Source organism: Triticum urartu, chromosome 6 (assembly GCF_003073215.2).
Source record: "Triticum urartu cultivar G1812 chromosome 6, Tu2.1, whole genome shotgun sequence".
Classification (NCBI taxonomy): Eukaryota; Viridiplantae; Streptophyta; class Magnoliopsida; order Poales; family Poaceae; genus Triticum; species Triticum urartu.
The window spans coordinates 140312835-140334639 of NC_053027.1; the positions used below are offsets into that span (position 1 = coordinate 140312835).

A 21805-nucleotide genomic window follows, 5' to 3' on the forward strand; every position below is an offset into this window, starting at 1 on the left:
TGTGCAAGCTCCAGCGATCCATTTATGGACTGGTGCAAGCATCTCGGAGTTGGAATATACGCTTTGATAGTGTGATCAAAGCATATGGTTTTATACAGACTTTTGGAGAAGCATGTATTTATAAGAAAGTGAGTGGGAGCTCTGTAGCATTTCTGATATTATATGTGGATGACATATTGTTGATCAGAAATGATACTGAATTTCTGAATAGCATAAAAGGATACTTGAATAAAAAAATTCAATGAAGGACCTCGGTGAAGCTACTTATATATTGGGCATCAAGATCTATAGAGATAGATCAAGACGCTTAATTGGACTTTCACAAAGCACATACCTTGATAAAGTTTTGAAGAAGTTCAAAATGAATCAAGCAAAGAAAGGGTTCTTGCCTGTGTTACAAGGTGTGAAGTTGAGTCAGACTCAATGCCCGACCACTGCAGAAGATAGAGAGAAAATGAAAGGTGTTCCCTATGCTTCAGCCATAGGCTCTATCGTGTATGCAATGTTGTGTACCAGACCTGATGTGTGCCTTGCTATCAGTGTAGTAGGGAGGTACCAAAGTAATCCAGGAGTGGATCACTGGACAACGGTCAAGAACATCCTGAAATACCTGAAAAGGACTAATGATATGTTTCTCGTATATGGAGGTGACAAAGAGCTCGTCATAAACAGTTACATCGATGCAAGCTTTGACACTGATCCGGATGACTCTAAGTCACAAACCGGATACGTGTTTTTATTAAATGGTGGAGCTATCAGTTGGTGCAGTTCCAAGCAGAGCGTCATGGCGGGATCTACGTGTGAAGCGGAATACATAGCTGCTTTGGAAGAAGCAAATGAAGGAGTCTGGATGAAGGAGTTCATATCCGATCTAGGTGTCATACCTAGTGCATCGGGTCCAATGAAAATCTTTTGTGACAATACTGGTGCAATCGCCTTGGCAAAGGAATCCAGATTTCACAAGAGAACCAAGCACATCAACAGACGCTTCAATTCCATCCGCGATCAAGTCAAGGAGGGAGACATAGAGATTTGCAAGATACATACGGATCTGAATGTTGCAGACCTGTTGACTAAGCCTCTCTCACGAGAAAAATATGATCAGCACCAAGACTCCATGGGTGTTAGAATCATTACAATGTAATCTAGATTATTGACTCTAGTGCAAGTGGGAGACTGAAGGAAATATGCCCTAGAGGCAATAATAAAGTTGTTGTTTATATTTCCTTATATCATGATATATGCTTATTATTCATGCTAGAATTGTATAAACCGGAAACTTAGTACATGTGTGAATATATAGAAAAACAGAGTATCACTAGTTGGCCTCTACTTAACTAGCTCGTTGAATCAATGATGGTAATGTTTCCTAACCATATACATGAGTTGTCATTTGATTAACAGGATCACATCATTAGAAAATGATGTGATTGACTTGACCCATCCGTTAGCTTAGCACGATGATCATTTAGTTTGTTGCTATTGCTTTCTCCATAACTTATACATGTTCCTATGACTATGAGATCATGCAACTCCCGTATACCTGAGGAACACTTTGTGTGCTACCAAACGTCACAACGTAACTGGGTGATTATAAAGGTGCTCTACAGGTGTCTCCGATGGTGTTTGTTGAGTTGGCATGGATCGAGATTAGGATTTGTCACTCCGATTGTCGGAGAGGTATCTTTGGGCCCTCTCTGTAATGCACATCAATATAAGCCTTGCAAGCAATGTGACTAATGAGTTAGTTGCAGGATGATGCATTACAGAACGAGTAAAGAGACTTGCCGGCAACGAGATTGAACTAGGTATTGAGATACCGACGATTGAATCTCGGGCAAGTAACATACCGATGACAAAGGGAACAATGTATATCGTTATGCGGTTTGAACGATAAAGATCTTCGTAGAATATGTGGGAACCAATATGAACATCCAGGTTCCGCTATTGATTATTAACCGGAGACATGTCTCGGTCATGTCTACATAGTTCTCGAACCCGTAGGGTCCGCACGCTTAACGTTCGGTGACGATCGGTATTATGAGTTTCTGTTTTTTGATGAACCGAAGGTTGTTGGGAGTCAAGGATGTGATCACGGGCATGACGAGGAGTCTCGAAATGGTCGAGACATAAAGATCGATATACTAGATGACTATGTTTGGACATCGGAATGGTTCCGGGTGAGTTCGGGCATTAACCGGAGTACCGCGGGATTACCGGAACCCCCGGGGGAGTATATGGGCCCTAATGGGCTTTAGGGGAGAGAGGGAGGGGCTGCCTAGGGCAGGCCGCGCACCCCCCCCCAGGCCTAGCCCGAATTGGACTAGGGGGGAGGGGCGGCGCCCCCTCCTTCCTTCTCTTCTCTCTTCCCTTTCCTACTCTCCTACTCCTACTACATGGAAGGGGGGAATCCTACTCCCGGTGGGAGTAGGACTCCCCAGGGTGCGCCATAGTAGAGGGCCAGCCCTCCCCCTCTGCCACTCCTTTATGTACGAGGGAGGGGGCACCCCATAGACACGCAAGTTTTTTTTGAGCATATAGACACACAAGTTGATCATTGATCTCTTAGCCGTGTGCGGTGCCCCCCCTCCACCATAATCCACCTCGGTCATATTGTAGCGATGCTTAGGCGAAGCCCTGTTCCGGTAGCATCATCATCACCATCATCACGCCGTCGTGCTGACCAAGCTCTCCTTCGACACTCTACTGGATCGTGAGTTCGTGGGACGTCACCGAGCCGAACGTGTGCAGATCGCGGAGGTGCCGTACTTTCGGTACTAGGATCGGTCGATCATGAAGACGTACGACTACATCAACCACATTGTCATAACGCTTCCGCTTACGGTCTACGAGGGTACGTGGACAACACTCTCCCCTCTCGTTGCTATGCATCACCATGATCTTGCGTGTGCGTAGGATTTTTTTTTTTGAAATTACTGCGTTCCCCAACATGGGCCCCCTCACTTACCTCTTCATCCCACATGATCACTTACCTCCAGAAAAAAATCTCCATTGCTCTCTCTTCCGTGTTCTTGAGCTCAAACCTGCGAATTTCGATCTCTTTGCTCGAAGCTCCGTTTCCGAAACTGTTTTGGGGGATTGTTGCTTGAAAATTGTACGCGGACATGAATATCTTCAGGAAGTTTGTCTCTAAGAAGAACTCCAAGGGTGTTATTGGAGAGTCTTCTGATAGTGATCTCCACCCCCGGAGGTTGGCGGAGGTACGGCCGTGCGAACGGCCGCATACCCCGTTCCTGGAAGAGGTGGGAATCCTTCAAGAGTTCACACAATATGTTGCGAATGCCGGTCTCACCGACTTCATCGCAGATGAGTGTGACCAACACCAAATCCTCACAAATATCTTTGTTCAGAGTTTTACTTTCCTGCCCAGGAATAATCCTCCTGAAGTGAGCTTTGATTTATATGTTGAAAACCATCAGATACCACTTACTGAATTTTGTGATATATGCTTGATCCCTTCTTATGGGAGCTTAGCCGAGCCTAGGCCGATTGGGTTTGAGGATTTTTATCGCACTTTGACAGTGGGAGATGAGAGAGGGGTGTCAACCACTACGGCTGCTAGCATACACTTTCCTGCCATACATTATTTTGCTTTATTTGTTGCTAAGTGCTTGCTTGCTAGAAAGAAAGTATGTGCGCTTAGTGCACCAGACTTTGCTATTTTACGCCGAGCACTAGAGGGCGACAACACCCATAGCTTGGGAGATATTGTGGCTCGTCGCCTCCAGCTTAATAAATCACAGGGTGGAATACATGGTGATATTTTTTTCTACTCGTTTGACAGGTCACTTTGAGGTTGAGATACGCCCTCATGATTACCCTTTGACCAAGGTCTACCTAGACAGGGCAACAATGGAGCACCATCATTTTCTTGCATGAGATTACCCTGACATTCCCATTCCTTATAACCTGGTTTTTAGCGTTAAAACTCGTGATATTATTCCACTGACTGCACCTGCTTTGTTTGATTCTGCTGCATGGGGCGGATATAGGATCATGCATGCGGACATCATCGCCTACCAGAACGCTCAAGCTGCTGCGGAAGCGGCACAGGAGGAGCCTCCACAGTGGGATGAGTGGATGCCCGCTCCTCAACACCCCTACTACCCTCCATGCTACTGATCGACTACCAAGTTAGGCCAAAAGCCTAAGTTTGGGGGAGTACGTGTTTCCACCGACTTTACATTCATGTCTACTTATTCCATTTGTCGGTTCTCACACTTTTTCTTTGTATCATCCATGCTTAGATTTATATTTCTTGCTTTTCTTCTTGTGTGTTTGATAAACTTTAGAAAAAACCAAAAAAAATTAGTTATAGTTAATTTACTTTTCATGCATGCTTAGTTGTAATATTTAAAAAACCCAAAAAGATTTCTTTGTTATTCTTTTGCTTGTTGGGAGCTTTTCCATGTAAATAATTTTTCTTGTTTTTGTTTTTCTCTTATTTGCTTGCACAAGAAAATTAAGAACTCCAAAAATATTTCAGTGTGTTTCTCTGAATTTCTTTTCTTTTTATTCGAGTTGTACCAAGGAGAAGACCGCGATAAAAATGTTGAGTGGCCCTCATTTGAATAACTATTGAACTAATAAAGAACACATTTTACCTTGTCTTCTCCTATTGAATAAAATGTTTGCAGATTCCAGCTTAGTCCACGACACTCTTGCATTATTATTATTTTCATATCATTCGGTCGTGCAAGTGAAAGACAATAATGACGACATTCGATGAACTGGTCGTGGCAGAGAGAAACTGATATGAACTCAACTTGTTCTTTTTGTGTAAATATGTTTAACCTAGTACCCATGATTCAACCCATTATGATTAAACTATTGGGTTTCGTAGTAATTTCAAAAATTTTCCTACGCACACGCAAGATCATGTGATGCATAGCAACGAGGGGGAGAGTGTTGTCTACGTACCCAACGCAGACCGACTGCGGAAGCGATGACACGACGTAGAGGAAGTAGTCGTACGTCTTCACAATCCAACCGATCAAGCACCGAAACTACGGCACCTCCGAGTTCGAGCACATGTTCAGCTCGATGACGATCCCCGGACTCCGATCCAGCAAAGTGTCGGGGAAGAGTTCCGTCAGCACGACGGTGTGGTGACGATCTTGATGTACTACAGCAGCAGGGCTTCGCCTAAACTCCGCTACAGTATTATCGAGGTATATGGTGGCAGGGGGCACCGCACACGGCTAAGGAATAGATCACGTGGATCAACTTGTGTGTCTAGAGGTGTCCCCTGCCTCCGTATATAAAGGAGTAGAGGGGGGAGGCTGGCCGGCCAAGGAGGGAGGCGCAGGAGGAGTCCTACTCCTTCCGGGAGTAGGACTCCCCTCCAATCCTATTCCAACTAGGATTCCCCAAAGGGGGAAAGAGGGAGAGGGGGCCGGCCACCTTCTCCTAGTCCTAATAGGACTAGGGGAGGGGGAAGTGGCGCAGCCACCTTGGGCTGCCCCTTTCTCCTTTCCACTAAGGCCCATGAAGGCCCATATGGCTCCCGGGGGGTTCCGGCAACCTCCCGGTAACCCGGTAAAATCCCGATTTCACCCGGAACACTTCCGATGTCCAAACATAGGCTTCCAATATATCAATCTTTACGTCACGACCATTTCGAGACTCCTCGTCATGTCCGTGATCACATCCGGGACTCCGAACAACCTTTGGTACATCAAAATGCATAAACTCATAATATAACTGTCATCGTAACCTTAAGCGTGCGGACCCTACGGGTTCGAGAACAATGTAGACATGACCGAGACATGTCTCCGGTCAATAACCAATAGCGGGACCTGGATGCCCATATTGGCTCCTACATATTCTACGAAGATCTTTATCGGTCAGACCGCATAACAACATACGTTGTTCCCTTTGTCATCGGTATGCTACTTGCCCGAGATTCGATCGTCGGTATCCAATACCTAGTTCAATCTCGTTACCGGCAAGTCTCTTTACTCGTTCTGTAATACATCATCTCACAACTAACATATTAGTTGTAATGCTTGCAAGGCTTATGTGATGTGTATTACCGAGAGGGCCCAGAGATACCTCTCCGACAATCGGAGTGACAAATCCTAATCTCGAAATACGCCAACCCAACATCTACCTTTGGAGACACCTGTAATGCTCCTTTATAATCACCCAGTTACGTTGTGACGTTTGGTAGCACCCAAAGTGTTCCTCCGGCAAACAGGAGTTGCATAATCTCATAGTCATAGGAACATGTATAAGTCATGAAGAAAAGCAATAGCAACATACTAAACGATCGGGTGCTAAGCTAATGGAATGGGTCATGTCAATCAGATCATTCAACTAATGATGTGACCTCGTTAATCATATAACAACTTATTGTTCATGGTTAGGAAACATAACCATCTTTGATTAACGAGCTAGTCAAGTAGAGGCATACTAGTGACACTTTGTTTGTCTATGTATTCACACATGTATTATGTTTCCGGTTAATACAATTCTAGCATGAATAATAAACATTTATCATGATTATAAGGAAATAAATAATAACTTTATTATTGCCTCTAGGGCATATTTCCTTCATAAATATGTTTGCAATGACAATTAGAGATTATAGTTTCTCATGCCATGCATAAGTAGCTGGGAGTTGATAATGATTTATCTTGGATATCAACATTGCGTTTAAATTATTGTGATGTAGTATGATGATATGGTATCCTTCTCTCAATGTTCGAGTGGCTTGACTTGATACATGTTCATGCATATAGTTGAATCAAAACCAACATAGCCTCTATGATATTTATGTTCGTGGTGTTCATATCCTACTCATGCTAGTGTCCAATGTTACTTATGCATAATGCATGGTCATGATCGTTGTTGCTCTCTAGCTGGACGCTTCTCAATATAATTGCTAGCCTTCGCCTGTACTAAGTGGGGATTCTGCTTGTACATCAAAAACCTTGAACCGAAAGTTATTCCAGATGAGTCCGCCATACCTACCTATATACGGTATTACCCTGCCGTCCTAAGTAAATTTGCTTGTGCCACATTTAAAAATTTCTAAAAAATTATCCATTTTGTGTGCCTGGATCGTTCATGGAATGACAGGAAGTGGTCACTATCTTCCATGCTAAGCGGGTTATTCTCAGGTCGAGTGTTTATTCACTCGCCATCGCACGAGAAAAGAGCGGTAATAGGGATGCCCAGTTGTTGGAGATATGCCCTAGAGGCAATCATGTATGATGATATTTCCTATGTGTTTATGAATAAAGATAGTCCTTGGACATTATCAATGATGTGTATCAGCAAGTACGTGATTTGTTTGTGGGACTATGCATTGTATGATGACTGTCCTAAAAGGCCCCTAGTCGAAAGGGTTGTGTGGACGCGCGGCCAACTAGACTAGCATATGACACGGTCGATGGCTTGGTCTCACTAGCCATGGAGCATTGGATGCTAACCGGATAATATGGACTTGGAAAGATCTGGTCGGATTCGACGTAGTCGAATCCGAGTCAAGATAAGGTCCGAGTCGGACAGACCCAACTATGAGACGCACGATATGTCATCTGTGAGTCTCTAGTACAACATATGTTCTATGTCCTAAGACCTGAGCTGACGCATGTACTCGGGATGGTGACAGACTTGCTTTGGGCCGACCAAACGCTACTCTGTAACTGGGTAGTTATAAAGGTAGGTTTTGGGTTTGTCCAGAACCATGCTGCCAGACGTGGTCGAGCAAGATGGGATTTGCCCCTCCGATCAGGAGAGATATACTCTGGGCCCCTCGTGTGATCCGACCAGGATAAGCATGGCCATGCGACAAGGATTATGAGATAATCCGGATAGTGGTCGGCATCACTGGAACGAGAAAGAGGTCGGGCTAGCACAAGAATGACAGACTCGCCTTGAGCTCGACAACATATATCGTGTGGCAAAAGGAATGGAAGTGTGATGTACAGGTTCGCTAACCAGCTTCATAGTCTGCTTGGTGTTCGGCATGCCTTGCTAGAGGCTGCTACCAACCGTGCAGTTCGGAGGTGATCCGAACTGCGACCAAGCCGACTTGAACCTAAGGGGTCGTGCGCTTAAGGGAAGGAACCTACAAGGTCGTATCCGAGGACACTGGTCGGATGTGATCCGAACTGTATTCGGATTGTGGCCGAGTAGACTTATGGGCTTTAGGGTCCATGCGAAGCCCAAGTGTTGAGCCCGTGACAGACGCCTATATGTAGTGGAGGTGCCGCACACTCACGCAACTGATCGCTTCGGTGCTGTCACTAGGGTTTGCATGTGTTGCGAATAGACACCTCCACTCGCCGCCGGTTGTGTGATCGGACCTAGCAGTCTGCCCAAGGTTGGAAAAAGCGGTAGGCGTAAGCGGGGCGGTTGGCCTTTGCCTAGTGCCTAGGCGGTGCCTAAGCACCCTAGGCGCGGCATAGGCGGTAATATAGTTTTTACTCGAAGTGTATTTGTGACTTTTATATGGGTGTTGATATTAATTTAGGGCATATGAATAAGGTAATTACTGGCTACTCCCACTGGAATATAACCTGCTTGGCATATATGTGCAGTATGTGGCATGATTTCTTGCTTGGGTAGGAAATTCCTTGCTTCCCATGCCTAGACCTCCATTTATGCCCTAGGCGAGGCGTTTGGCCATTGCCTAGCGCCTAGGCGTGCCTAAGCGCCTCCTAGGCACTGCCTTTTCCAACAGAGAGTCCGCCGCACGACGTTCCTCCTGCACGCGCGGATACCGTTAGAGGCGGTGCACTTGCGCCGCTCTGGCGAACCTGTACGTGGGAACCGACCACAGGTTGTACGAGGGAGATCAGACGAGGAGGAGATGATCCACGCAGACGCACTGCCCCAACTCTTCTTGCGCTGCACGACACTGCGCGTCTAGTGGTAACGAACTGTGATCCATCTCCCGTAGCATGTTCTTGGTTGTTCTGCGCGTAGGAAATTTTAATTTGCAGTCGACGCACCCTACCGTAGATCCCAACACCAGTCCCAAATTGCAAAATACAAAAATAGTTAATCACTCGAATAATCAAACAAAAACTCCCAATGGAGTAAACCTTACTTTTATTGCTTGGAAACCGCCACTAGCCTGTTTAGCATGGGAGATGTTGATAACTAATATCGTGAAGTAAATGAGAAGGGTGCATGTCTCAAAATATCATTTACCTCTGCTTTAAAAATTGAGCTCTGGCACCTCTGCAAATCACTGCTTCCCTCTGTGAAGGGATTATCTATTTACTTTTATGTTGTGTCATCACCTTCTAAAACAAGCGCCAGAAACTAAGAAGAGCACAGTTGTCATGATTTATGCATTGTGTGTAGCTAATGTTGGGTGCATCACGACTGTATCTTTTCTACCATGAATTACAATGTTTGGTCACTGCTTGAACTTTGGAGGTGCTCTGCATTTATGTTTTGCAGTCTCAGAAAGGGCTAGCGAGATACCACTATTGTCATATTATATCATGGTTGTTTTGACAACATGTTGCCGTTTGAGATATCTTATTATTGCTCGCTAGCTGATTATGTCATTGATATGAGTTATTATAATCTTTAAGAGTTATTGTCGATATGGTTAGTTATAATGTTGGCTGAAAAACCGGGTGTTGTTTAAGCTTATTTATATAAACAAGAGCAAAAGAGTTCGTAAAAGTTTTTTTTTTCACTTTCAGTTTATCAACTGAATTGCTTGAGGACAAGCAAAGGTTTAAGCTTGGGGAGTTGATACGTCTCCAACGTATCTACTTTTTCTAACGCTTTTCCTCTTGTTTTGGACTCTAGTTTGCATGATTTGAATGAAACTAACCCCGGATTGCCGCTGTTTTCAGCAGAACTACCATAATGTTGTTTTTGTGCAGAAATAAAAGTTTTCGAAATGGAACGAAACTTTGCGAGGAATTTTTATATAATATATAAGAATTTCTAGAGCCAAGACCTACCGGAGAGGGGCCCCTGGGTGGGCACAACCAACCAGGGCGCGCCCCCCTCTCCTGGCACGCCCAGGTGGGTTGTCCCCACCTGGTGGCCCCGCAGACCCTGAAACCAACGCTATAAAATCCTATTTTTGGAGAAAAAATCAGGGAGAAAGAATTATCGCAATCTATGAGATGGAGCCGCCGCCAAGCCCTGTTCTTCCTCGGGAGGGCGGATCTGGAGTCCATTTGGGGCTCCGGAGAGGGGGATCTTCGTTCTTCGTCATCACCAACCCTTCTCCATCGCCAATTCCATGATTCTCCCCACCGGGAGTGAGTAATTCCTTCGTAGGCTCGCTGGTCGGTGAGGATTTGGATGAGATTCATCATGTAATCGAGTTAGTTTTGTTAGGACTTGATCCCTAGTATCCATTATGTTCTTAGATTGATGTTGCTATGACTTTGCCATGCTTAATGCTTGTCACTTTGGGTCCGGATGCCATGATTTCAGATCTGAAACGTTTATGTTATCATTATTATATCCATGTTTTAGATCCGATCTTGCAAGTTATAGTCACCTACTACGTGTTATGATCCGGTAACCCCGGAGTGACAATAACCGGGACTTCTTTCGATGATTACCGTAGTTTGAGGAGTTCATGTATTCACTATGTGTTAATGCTTTGTTCCAGTTCTCTATTAAAAGGAGACCTTAATATCCCATAGTTTCCAATATGGACCCCGCTGTCACGGGAGGGTAGGACAAAAGATGCCATGCAAGTTTTTTTAATAAAGCATGTATGACTATTTACGGAATACATGCCTACATTATATCGATGAACTGGAGCTAGTGCTGTGTTGCCCTAGATTATAACTGTCACATGATGAATATCATCCAACAAGTCACCGATCCAATGCCTACGAATTTATCTTATATTGTTTCTGCTAAGTTACTACTCATGTCATCGCTGTTACGCTTGCTACAAAACTACTGCTATCACTGTTACTGTTACTATTGCTGCTGTCACTATTATCAAAACTATCAAACTATTGTGCTACTGATTACTTGCTGCAGATAATTAATCTCCAGGTGTGGTTGAATTGACAACTCAGCTGGTAATACCTTCAAATATTCTTTGGCTCCCCTTGTGTCGAATCTATAAATTTGGGTTGAATACTCTATCCTCGAAAACTGTTGCGATCCCCTATACTTGTGGGTTATCAGCGGGCTGCAACATTACCTCCCAACAACGTTGGCGGTGACGCATGGTGCCATGTTGCGGGGATGGCGAGATATACAATCTCTGTTGAAAAAGGCAGTGCCTAGGAGGTGCTTAGGCACACCTAGGCGCTAGGCAATGGCCAAACGCCTCGCCTAGGGCATAAATGGAGGTCTAGACAGGGCAAGCAAAGAAATTTTCCATGCAACCCAGAAATCATGTCATACTCCACTGATATGCCAAATGTATCATATTCCAATGGCAGTAGTCCATAATTAACTAATTTATATGCCCTAAATTAATATCAAGACATATAATAATCACAAATACACCCGATAGTAAAAACTATATTACCTCCTAGGCCGCGCCTAGGGCACTTAATCACCGCCTAGGCACTAGGCGAAGGCCAACCGCCTCGCTTACGCCTACCGTCTTTTCCAACCTTGTATACAATGTCGCCCTTGTACATAAACGGGGATCTACCGAGAAAGATAAGGGGATAGAGATGACGGGTATAGGACGTGAATGCCCGAAATATTTCTGAAAGTGGTCCACGTGGTACGTGGTGCCCACGGAGGGTGCGACCAATGCCAGAGTATGATCAATCGATAAATTTGGATATTTTTTTGCGGGTGTGTCTAGGGCACATCTAGATATGCTCTAATTATTGCACATCTAAGTGAGTGAATCAAGCATAAAGAGAAAAAGAAAAAAGAAAAAGAAAATATTCACACGAATCTTAATGTAAGACCAATGACATATGACTTAGATATGCAATACTTATGACACATCTAGATGTGCTTTAACAAAACTGATTTTTTTTCTTTCAAAACTAATCTTTTAAGTGTGTGGCTTGAACCAAATATCCACATAATTTAGTTAATTTTGTGTTTAGATGTGGCAATCTAAAGCAAAGGCTAAAATGAAAGTCATTATCTTCCATCATGAAAAAGAATGCAACACGCGAGCATTTTTTAGCGGGGAAACACGGGAGCATTACACTAGCATATACAACATTTTTGCACTAATAGATCCTCGAACAGTCGAACAGATTGTCACCCGGCATTGATTTCATTTAATTTTTACAGCGTTCCACCGGAGAAAACATTCTTTTTTTTTAGAAGTCCACTGGAAAAATCATTGGATGACGAGCAAACATCAAATTGATCTAGACTGGTGAGCGGCGAAAAATAGTTATCCGAAACGACCAAACAGCGTCGCTTCATTCGCAAGAAATCGACGCCCATCCAATTTCAACGACTGTGATTTCAAATCCGAAATCCACCAGACACGTGCGCAGGCCCACGTTTAAACTGTACCGCCCGCACTCGCGCTTTGCTCTGCCATCCTCCCTTCCCGTCTTCCACTTTACGCGCCTCTCTCTCCTTCCTCTCTCTCTCTGGCCAATTCCCCATTCCCACCACCCCACCCCACCCCACCGTCGCCACCCGCAAATCCCCTTCGGATCGCGAGGAGCCGGCGGCGAGCGGCGGGAAACACCCCCGATTCCCCTCCTGACTGCCTCCGCGCGCCCTGGTGAGCTCCCTCTGCCATCCCGCCGCCGCAGCCTCTTCTCGGCCCGTTCTCTTCGGTGCTCGGCCGTGGGAGCGAGGTTTTTTTTGGTAGCGCCTAGTGATTTCCTTTCGCCGATTTTGGTTGCTGTGTCGTGCATTGATGGAGGTTACGACTGAGATCGCGAGGTGTCGAGGTGCGATTTTTTCGTTGTTGCGTGCGATGCTCGCTCGGTGCGTTCGTGCTGTTTGGTGGCGGGTTGACGAGGCCAATGCGGTTGCTGTTTTTGGCGATCTCGCCGTGCGTGCGTGCGTACAGGTACAGCGTGCGTGCGTGCGACGCTAAGGCTGCTGCTAGTTGGTGGTTGGTTGGTCGGTCGTTCCTTCGCAGGAATTGGGTCTGTATCGAAGATTTACTGATTTAGTGTGTAAATTGTTCATAGCTAGTTCTAATTCAGTGCGATTTATAATGTTGCGAATTTAAGTATCTCACAGTTTTCACCTAAAAAGTTATCCCACGTTGGAAACAGTGATCATGATTCATGTTATGTGCCTGTGGAAGTAGTTTTTTTGGAAATTTTGATCGTCATATGGAACTTTGTGGGGATTGTACAGTTTCTGCGAGCTTTTTTTGTGTGTAGATTATGAATAATCATCTCCCCTGACCCCAGATTATCTTTCCAATTCTTGTTACGTGAATCTCCAGTTTGAGTGCGCGCTGCTTGTTGGTGTCATGGTGTGGGTGTGGTGTGACTTGCTGAATTCTGTGTACTTGTTTTGGTGATGACTTCTGTGTGCTGTGTGCACATAAGATACTGTGTGTTCACCATATTTCTCTTCACTTTCAGTGATTAGTTTCATGTTACATTTACTTTGCCTTGTTTATTACGATCTGCAGTATGATGCATACATGTACAGGATATGACGATTTTCCATCTCGAGTGAGTGCACAGTTTGGTTTACAGATACTTAGATGCCCTCATTTCTATCAATACAATGCAACCAGCCATTGCATTTTCCTCTTATTATGTGATTGCATTTGCGCAAAGTATTAACTCCAGACTCCAATGTACTTACTGACCTGTTATCCTGTCAAAACTGTCTGACCCCCTATGTAAGTCCAGAACAAACGGCTAACTGGGTCGTTGAATTCTTTGTACTTTGAGAAAGGTACCATATGGCATCTAAGCTTTACTTGTTTATTGTTTTCAATGCAGATTGGCAGAAACTGCTATTGATCAGTACAAGATGCCTGTAAGCTTTAAATATTGGGATGACTGCTTGGATCCAGATGATATTCGATTAATGTGGGCAGATCCTCATGTAAGTAAAGAGTGGATTGATGCTGGGGAAGAACAGGGACAGAAAGTTCACCTATCACGGGATCCTGATGGCGAGGCATATCTGACACAAACTGAAATTATGGTGGGTGATCAGCCTAACTGTGTAAACCTTTGTTATCGTTAGCTGTTGGATACTTGTACTGTTTGCTAGATCACTATATATCTGTTTTTTGAAGCTGCATTTCTGCATGTCTAAGATAACCTCTTTGAAAAACAAAATGTCTGACATATCCAGTCTATCCATTGTTTGCTTTATTCATTTTGATAATCATTTCACATCTGAGATCTAGAATGTGGCACTAAAAGCAGGCTATCAGTAGTCGCTAGCGAATTTTTTGCTGAACTTTAACCAAGGTAAATGCTATCGCTGCTGTGAGATAAGTGGTCAAACATGGTGGTTTCTTGCTATATTCAAGGAAGTGGTTAAATGACTGTTTAGAAGTTTATTAATGCAGTGCTGAAGTTTGCCGAGCTATGAAAAATAATAACAAAGCTGGCGTCTATTGGTTTTGATAATTATTATGTTTGTTGTTTGTATAATGCTGGGTTTCAAGTGTTCTTACATACACTCGTGATTCTTTCAGGCAGTTGCTGCAATTACTGTTCAGAGGCATTTCAAATCACAGCTAGACCCGGTATTGATTCTATTTCTCTATGTTTTATCATCATTTGCACTTGTGACAGTAATCGGAAAAGTGAGTGGTGCAGTACAACTGTATGCTAACATATGTTTCATGACGCATTATCTTTTGTAGACGAGTAAAAATTATGTGGGTATGAGACATGACAATTGTAGTGATAGAGTTCAGCTATCTTGCTGTTGGTAACTATCCTGGTGGACTTTGCTAAGCATGCTACTTATTTTGTGCAGTATATGATAGGTGCCCTTGCAGAAATTGCGAGTGGAAGGAGGCTCTTTGTGGATGACTATGATCGCAAGACTAAGGAGACTAAGATGGGCATAATGCAGGTGACACCAGAAGTTGCTCAATGGCTTGGCAGGTACTCAACAGTCAACAGGCCTGGTCAACTTAATTTATGTATCTTCCATTCTCATCTACATTCTTTAACCGAACTTCTTGTTTTCATCACTTCTGATAAGGGAACTGGGTTACAAGAATTATGACATTGAACTTGAAGACAATATTGATTTGCTCTACTGGCCTTTTATAAATGTCTACTTTGGCGCTGCTTATGCAAAGTGGCTCTTCTCATGTGATGAAAAGTATGTATTTCTCCGGTAGATTATGTTTCACTTTTAAATTTAATATACTTTATCATCTTGTATCTTTCTACTCCTAAACGCAATTATTTGGCAAAATGCTGCAGAGAAAGAACTGAAGAATTTGTCGTTAGAGCTTACAAGGGAGGCAGAAAGAAAGCTACTCACAAGTCATCTGCCCCCATTTTCGAACGTTATCTTTATGTGAAAGAGATCTTGCTCTCTATGAGGTTTTATTCTTCAAAATCTCTCTTCGTATTCTACTTCCAACATTGTTATGTTGTTCAGTGCTCAGTGTATTGCCTTGGTTAAATTTGTTTCTCTTATAGTTTGTGGTCTATTAAGGTCTTTTCTTTAAGGTTTTGAGCTTAAATATGTAAGCCTAGTAAGACCTCAAGTTTGGGGAAAATTGTTGAGCTCCTCGAAATAACAGAACCATAAGCGACAACTTTACTTGTTTGACATGATACAAGTTTACAGTAGCTTTAATCTTAAGTTTCACCTCTATAAATTGGGACCGGAGAATTATGAGGGTGTAAGCGGGCACGGACACCCAGCTAAGCTGCTGGGCCGTGCCATGAAAAAGCTTACCAATTGCGATGCGGACTGACTACTTTGATTCCCATGGTTTCAAATTTGAACTAAAACCACGACGAGTAATTTGGAACGGAGGGAGTATCTTGCAAGAAACCGATGGTGCAGTCACCACCTCCAGCCTGCCTTGTCATTGCAGGCGGCGTCCCAGTCCTTCAGCATACTCCTCTCTGTACCCACTATAGCAGGATAATGCGGACTTCTGTAGCCGCTGCAGTAGTGCAGTGTTCCAGTTAAATTGGTACTACCTCCGTCCGGATTTATTTGCCCCCTTCATATTTTGTGCTCAATTTTGACTGTAGATTTGACTGAGAAAATATATGTTGTATGCCACAAAACTTATATTGTATCAAACTAATGAAATAACCAGTTTTTTTTTGTTTCACAACAATCCAAAGGATGTTCCTTGATGATTGTATCATTAAGGCACATACAATGCAAGCGCGTGAAGAAGTGTTTAATGAAAGAAACAGTTTTCTTGCCACTTATGACTGATAAGGTGCTAATGTTGTAGTATGTGCTTGTATGTGAGAAGGTGACTCTTGCATGCGTGCTAAATGATGTGGTTTTTCATCTCTCTTTAAGCACCGATATAAAAGCACTTAGCAGTGCACTGTACATGCCCTAAGTAAACTATATGAACTGCATGGTCAACTCCTTGCAACCCATTGAATGTCCATTATTTTAGAAATGTAGAAACTGTTCAATGAATTAAAATTCAGAAGTTATGATTTTGCGCAAAAGCTATTTGTTTGTTTTACCTTACATCCAGGATCGAACTTGTTGATGAACTGTTTCTCACTTTTTTGTTAGCAGACAACCAGACAGTTTCAATGAGCTCGCTCCTGATCTCCTAGAAAATTCCTCAACTGCAGGTTACATTTTGCTCTGTTGATTTTGTTTTTTTCTTTAGTTTTTTATATTCAAGGAGTGTAAAATATAGGAAAGACTTAAAATAAAGCATGTACTCCAACAGCTGATCCCTATTTTGATTCCGGAGAAACTTCTTACTACATTCAACATGTCATCCGGTTATCATTTTTGTGTTAGGAACACAGCTGGTATATTGGGATTCCAAAGTGTCAGAGGAAGATATGGGTGGAATGTGGAGTCAGCCTGACGTGTTGAAGGAGTGGACAAATTCTGGCGAGCGGCGTGGAAATGTCAGATTTTCGCATGATGCCAAGAAGAGACCGTATCTTTCTCGAGTTGAGGTCAAGGTATGGCTGGTTCTTAATAATTGTGCAGTTACTTCACATTTCCTTTCACTAGTAGGGTGCCCTCTTTGCCGTGCTAAAACTTGACAAACATATGTTTGTACGTAAAGCTACAGTAAACATCACATCTGCATATTCTTCAGATAACCATTAGTTCACACCTTACTTGATACAACCGCCCCGACTCTATATCATATCATCAGTATAGTTTTTTTAATGGTTTTATGTCAGTTTCTAAACGTGATTCTGAATTTAATCTCAGGCTGTTGCTGAAATAATCATATCTCGCCATTTCAGCTCAAGAGGAGTAAAGCCGGTAAGTTTTGGGTTGATAGTCAGTGCATTCTATTCGAACTTGCTTAAACATGTTGCTCTTGTATCTGGTCATCAACTGAGACCTCTCTTATAGCAAATCTGTAATGCATTGAAATACCGATACCTGTGCATCCTGTAGAACCATTTAGCTCCTAAACCTCTGTTTTGTTGCATGCATTTGTATTGCATTTCGAAGGCCTACGTAAGTATGTATAGTACTGTAGCATGAGTGATCATCACATACTATGCTCACATATTTTGGCTCTCAATTCATGCAACAGTATATTAGCCAATGCATTTCTTGTGCTGTTAGTTATCATAAACATTTCCCTTGTTTCTCTCTTTCTGTAAATATTTGAAAGTAATGTCTGCTAATCGCATTAGCATCCATTTCCTTGTAAAATTAGTGACTAGAGATATTTCCAATTGAAATTCCAGCGGTACTGACTATGTAGATGCCTGTAGGGCTATCCCAGTAACAACAAATATATTATCTGAATTTCTTATAGCTCCTGCATCCTAACATTTGTTGAACCGTCTATTCTGTTTCAAATCTGCATAGGAAGCCCTAGCTGCTCTTGCAGAGGTGAGCAGTATGCGCTTTGTCCATGGAGTACGTTCTCGGACAGGATTGATGGGAATAGATTACCCTACTGCTGCATGGCTTTCCAGGTGAGCGTGACATTGTGTCTAGCCATTTACCTGTACACTTTATCCAAACAATTATTGGTGAGGTGACTGTGGAGTCTGAGTAGGACCTCAACATTTTGAACGATATTGTTCGCCCTGACAATCCTGAAACTCTTTGCTTTACCAGTTATCCTTGCTTTACTTATTATTTTGTCCTTACACATGATAGTTGAACCTGAACTACAGATTTGGCGTATACTGTTTCATACATACTCCCTCGGTCCCAAAATTAGTGTCTCAAGTTTAGTACAACTTTGTACTAAAGTTAGTACAAAGTTGAGACACTTATTTTGGGACGGAGGGAGTACATATTTGGCGATCCAAGTACAAAATATAAGACTAAGAGCAAGTATTGACAATTAAAATGGATTGGAGGGAGTACATGAATTCTTTTGATCTGCTACTTTCGGTTACTTCAGAAGTCAGACAATCATACTTCAGAGCAAGTATTGATCTAATAAACTGGAATCTAACTGCATTGAGTTGGTTGCATACTCTATCAGAAAAGGCTGCATTGGCACTTCTCTTGTTCAACTTTTCTATTGCAGTTTCCATATAGTTGTCCTCACTTGCAGTTTGCATTTTGAGTATGTAGAGATTGTGGCTATACGGCATACACAGTGAGCTCGGTGGATGATCTCTACAATCCATTTGCATCCATGTACTTTGGAGCAGCTTACTTGGGATGGTTGTCACGATATGAAGGAAGGTCTGTCTAAAAGGATTAAGCACAATATATTTCATCTTACTGCATAATAAACGACAAACTGACACATTTTCCTCTGTTCAGGGAGAGGAGCCATGAATTCATTGTTCAAGCTTATCTTGGGGGACCAGACAAAGTTAACCTTCAGGAAACTGGACCATATTGGAAGAAATTTCTGGAGGCTTTAGTACACTATGAAGATCCGAAGAAGTATGTTCTCTTGCTGTATAACTTGGAATGAGATTCAGAATTATGAAGTGGGTTTCGTTTTCCTGTCAAAACTTGGCTATCCAAGTAGTCACCACAGTCTGCTAACATTTTCAAACATGTACCCTCACAAACAAGAGATTCTAACATACTATGTAACATCTGTTTGTAAATGCAGGCAATACCAGGACTTCAAAATTGACGTTATCTTAAATGGATTTGGTTTATCATGACTTGCAGTCGCTAATTAAACCGTCTATCTACCTTTTCAGGGACCAGACGAGCTGCTGTATTTTGTAAAATCGTGATGTCTTCATACGGTTTTGTTTACTGAAGGTATTAGTCCTTTCCAAGTCTTTTTGTCTAATATAAACTTTGCCACTCCTTCAAATTTTTGTCAGCAAGAGATGTTCATGGTTCTATTTGCTGTCTACTCTTGCTCAAAGTTCAAACACTTGCTGTTAGTATGAACGATCTCTAAGTACTTCGATATTTTTTCTGGTATTGCGTGCAAATTCATTATTTAAACATGCAAAATGTCTGGCTTGCATATTTTTGCCTAGTCCCTGTTACCAGCAGTGTAGTTTTTCCCGAAAGAAAGACAGCAGGGCTGTTTCTCAGTGCTGTCAACTAAGTGTATTCACTTTACAGTTTATTATGTATGGTAGTGCGTTCAGAACGTCCACTTTTCTAGACAACAATCTGCTTCCTTGTTGGGTGGTTGTAGAACAAGTGTGCATCATGAGAGGCAGATGGTCCTACCCCATCCCCTACCAATTCAGGGTGCATGTACCAGCCAACCAGTACCCTGTAGCATACCCTTTACTCCTGAACTGTTAGCCCTGTGCCCCTTAACAGCTGCTGGGAACTGACAGATAAGCAGCAGTTGAATTGCATCATTGCACTTCATTTATGGGTCCTCATTTTCTACCAGGTTGATCGAAGAGTGTGAACCAATAGTGAATGAGACGACTAGCCATTTTTTCCTGTATATGCATAAGATTCCAGCAAGACTAGTACTACACTGTATCCAGGCATATAACTTCTCTTCTTTTTTTTGGCGTTTAATGCAGACCGCAGGCTGTAAGTAGCAAAGCTTCGTTTTCACCATCTTGTAACTGAAGGAAACTCGGATTTAAATAATCCACGTAGCAGTAAACACTTCATTTGTAATTTTTGCTGGCCTTTTGGTTGGTCTGGTTTTTTCAAACGAACTTTTGTGATTCTCTGTAGCCTGTACATTATATTTGAAAAGAAGTCACTGTTTAGTAAAGCTCTTGCTCGAGCATCATTTTTGTATGACGGGGTTATCAGTGATCTGCCGAATTTAAGATTTTCTCCCCGAGGATCCGACACTGACGAGCGATGCACTTGCATCTACTACTTGAGATACAGGGGATTGATAGAGCTTTACTAAATTGTTATAGGACATGTGTCAAGCTTGATTGATAGAGCCATGCCCGCCCTGCTTCTGCTCACATCCATTTTGCCTTCCATAGTGAAGTACGCACTGTTGCTATACAGAAATTGTTTTCTTTCTCCCAAAATGACAGGCGAAGTACGCATCTTTCCACCAGAAGGAATTGTTATAGGACATGAACTTCCTTTTGGTATCGTATATTAAAGCTTCACGGTATAGTGACCGCAAGGGGTGAGGGTGTCCACGATTAGGGCGTTTTCCGATCATAGACATGTTATCATGTTATTAGGGCTTTCCGATTTCCAAAGCGGAGCTGACAGTGTCAACTTGAACCATCGTAACTGGTACAATCTTGACTAGCTAGGGCCGGGCCGTGATGCGTTTAGCTCCATCGGACAACTCCTACCGGTTTATGACAAAAAGAGTACCTGCGAGCTTGCTGGACAAACTCATCGGATTCTTCCCGTAACAGGCCTTGCCGCCAATGCGAATCAATCTGGGTCGGTCCTAGCCGTTAGCCTGTATGCATGATTCGTTGGTTCTTGGTGCTTATCAACGATACTCTACAAATGTAGACTACGCAGTCACGTGACTAGCAACCCACAGCATTACCATTTACTACCAAGCACGAGCATCCAAAGCGAATCAGATGAGAATACTACGATTCTCGGGTGGCAGAAGAAGAATTTCAGATTGGTATCTACGATGCCCTTGGTATGTTTTGGTGACTCATCAGCGTACTACTGGTGATGATGGTCTCGGAGTCGGAGGACGGGCTAAGAGCAACTCCAATGCGATTACCCATTTCATCCGTGCGCGTTCGTTTGGGTCAGCGTAGACAGAAAAGTTGGTTCAATGAGCTGACCCAAACGGATGCGTATTCGCTTTTCGTTCGCTGTCGGTCCATTCACGGCCTATTTTGAAGCTTTATTTGTGTCGGCGCGGACACGAGGAGGACGTGCGCGACGCGCGCCAACTACTCCCTCTGGCCTGCCAGTCGGTGGCAGCCTCCACCATTTCCCTCCACTTTTTCCAAGACCCTCTCGCCCGCACGCGCTCCTGCCGCTCGCCATGGATGACGACCTCGATGCCGCCGCCGGCCTCGCCACCCTCGCCTCGTCCGACATCACGACTGCCCCCTCTAGCAAAGGCAAGCCTCGCGCCCCCGCAAGACCGAGGCGCAATATGCCGCCCTCATGTCGCGTGGGGGGGGGGAGAGAAGGTCGTGGAGGAGGTTGGGGACGGCGAGAAGCCACGGCCGCGGGGGAAGAACAACTCCAAGAAGGAGGACAAGTGGGATGTGGCGTCGAACGCCTTGATCGCAACCATGAAGGACATGATGATCAAAAAGGACTCAAGGGAGGAGAAGCACCGGCAAGACAAGAAAGAACAAACGAACGCCTTCATGAAGATCCAAATGAGGAGGCT

The 21805-nt window shown here is 43.5% G+C and overlaps 1 protein-coding gene across 2 annotated transcripts; it reads left to right on the forward strand.

Moving 5' to 3' along the window:
* The first annotated feature begins 12511 nt into the window (after nucleotides 1-12511).
* On the forward strand, nucleotides 12512-20230 carry LOC125517339. Of its 2 annotated transcripts, none has more exons than XM_048682535.1 (14): nucleotides 12512-12688; nucleotides 13881-14088; nucleotides 14591-14641; nucleotides 14878-15008; nucleotides 15109-15231; nucleotides 15336-15458; nucleotides 16639-16697; nucleotides 16873-17042; nucleotides 17302-17355; nucleotides 17917-18026; nucleotides 18640-18753; nucleotides 18835-18960; nucleotides 19230-19293; nucleotides 20031-20230. In XM_048682535.1, the coding sequence occupies exons 2-13, from the start codon at nucleotides 13912-13914 to the stop codon at nucleotides 19255-19257; spliced, it is 1266 nt and encodes a 421-aa protein (XP_048538492.1). In that variant the 5' UTR covers nucleotides 12512-12688; nucleotides 13881-13911; the 3' UTR covers nucleotides 19258-19293; nucleotides 20031-20230. The 2 variants fall into 2 exon arrangements, with proteins under 2 accessions (XP_048538492.1, XP_048538493.1); XM_048682536.1 differs by having other exon boundaries at nucleotides 19892-20032.
* The last annotated feature ends 1575 nt before the right edge of the window (nucleotides 20231-21805 follow it).

Coding starts and splice junctions, on each gene's coding strand:
- LOC125517339 (XM_048682535.1), top strand. CDS start 13,912: ATGCCTGTAAGCTTTAAATATTGGGATGACTGCTTGGATCCAGATGAT. Junction 16,698..16,872: donor AGAAAATTCCTCAACTGCAG/GTTACATTTTGC, acceptor TTTTTGTGTTAG/GAACACAGCTGGTATATTGG. Junction 18,027..18,639: donor ACTGCTGCATGGCTTTCCAG/GTGAGCGTGACA, acceptor TTGAGTATGTAG/AGATTGTGGCTATACGGCAT.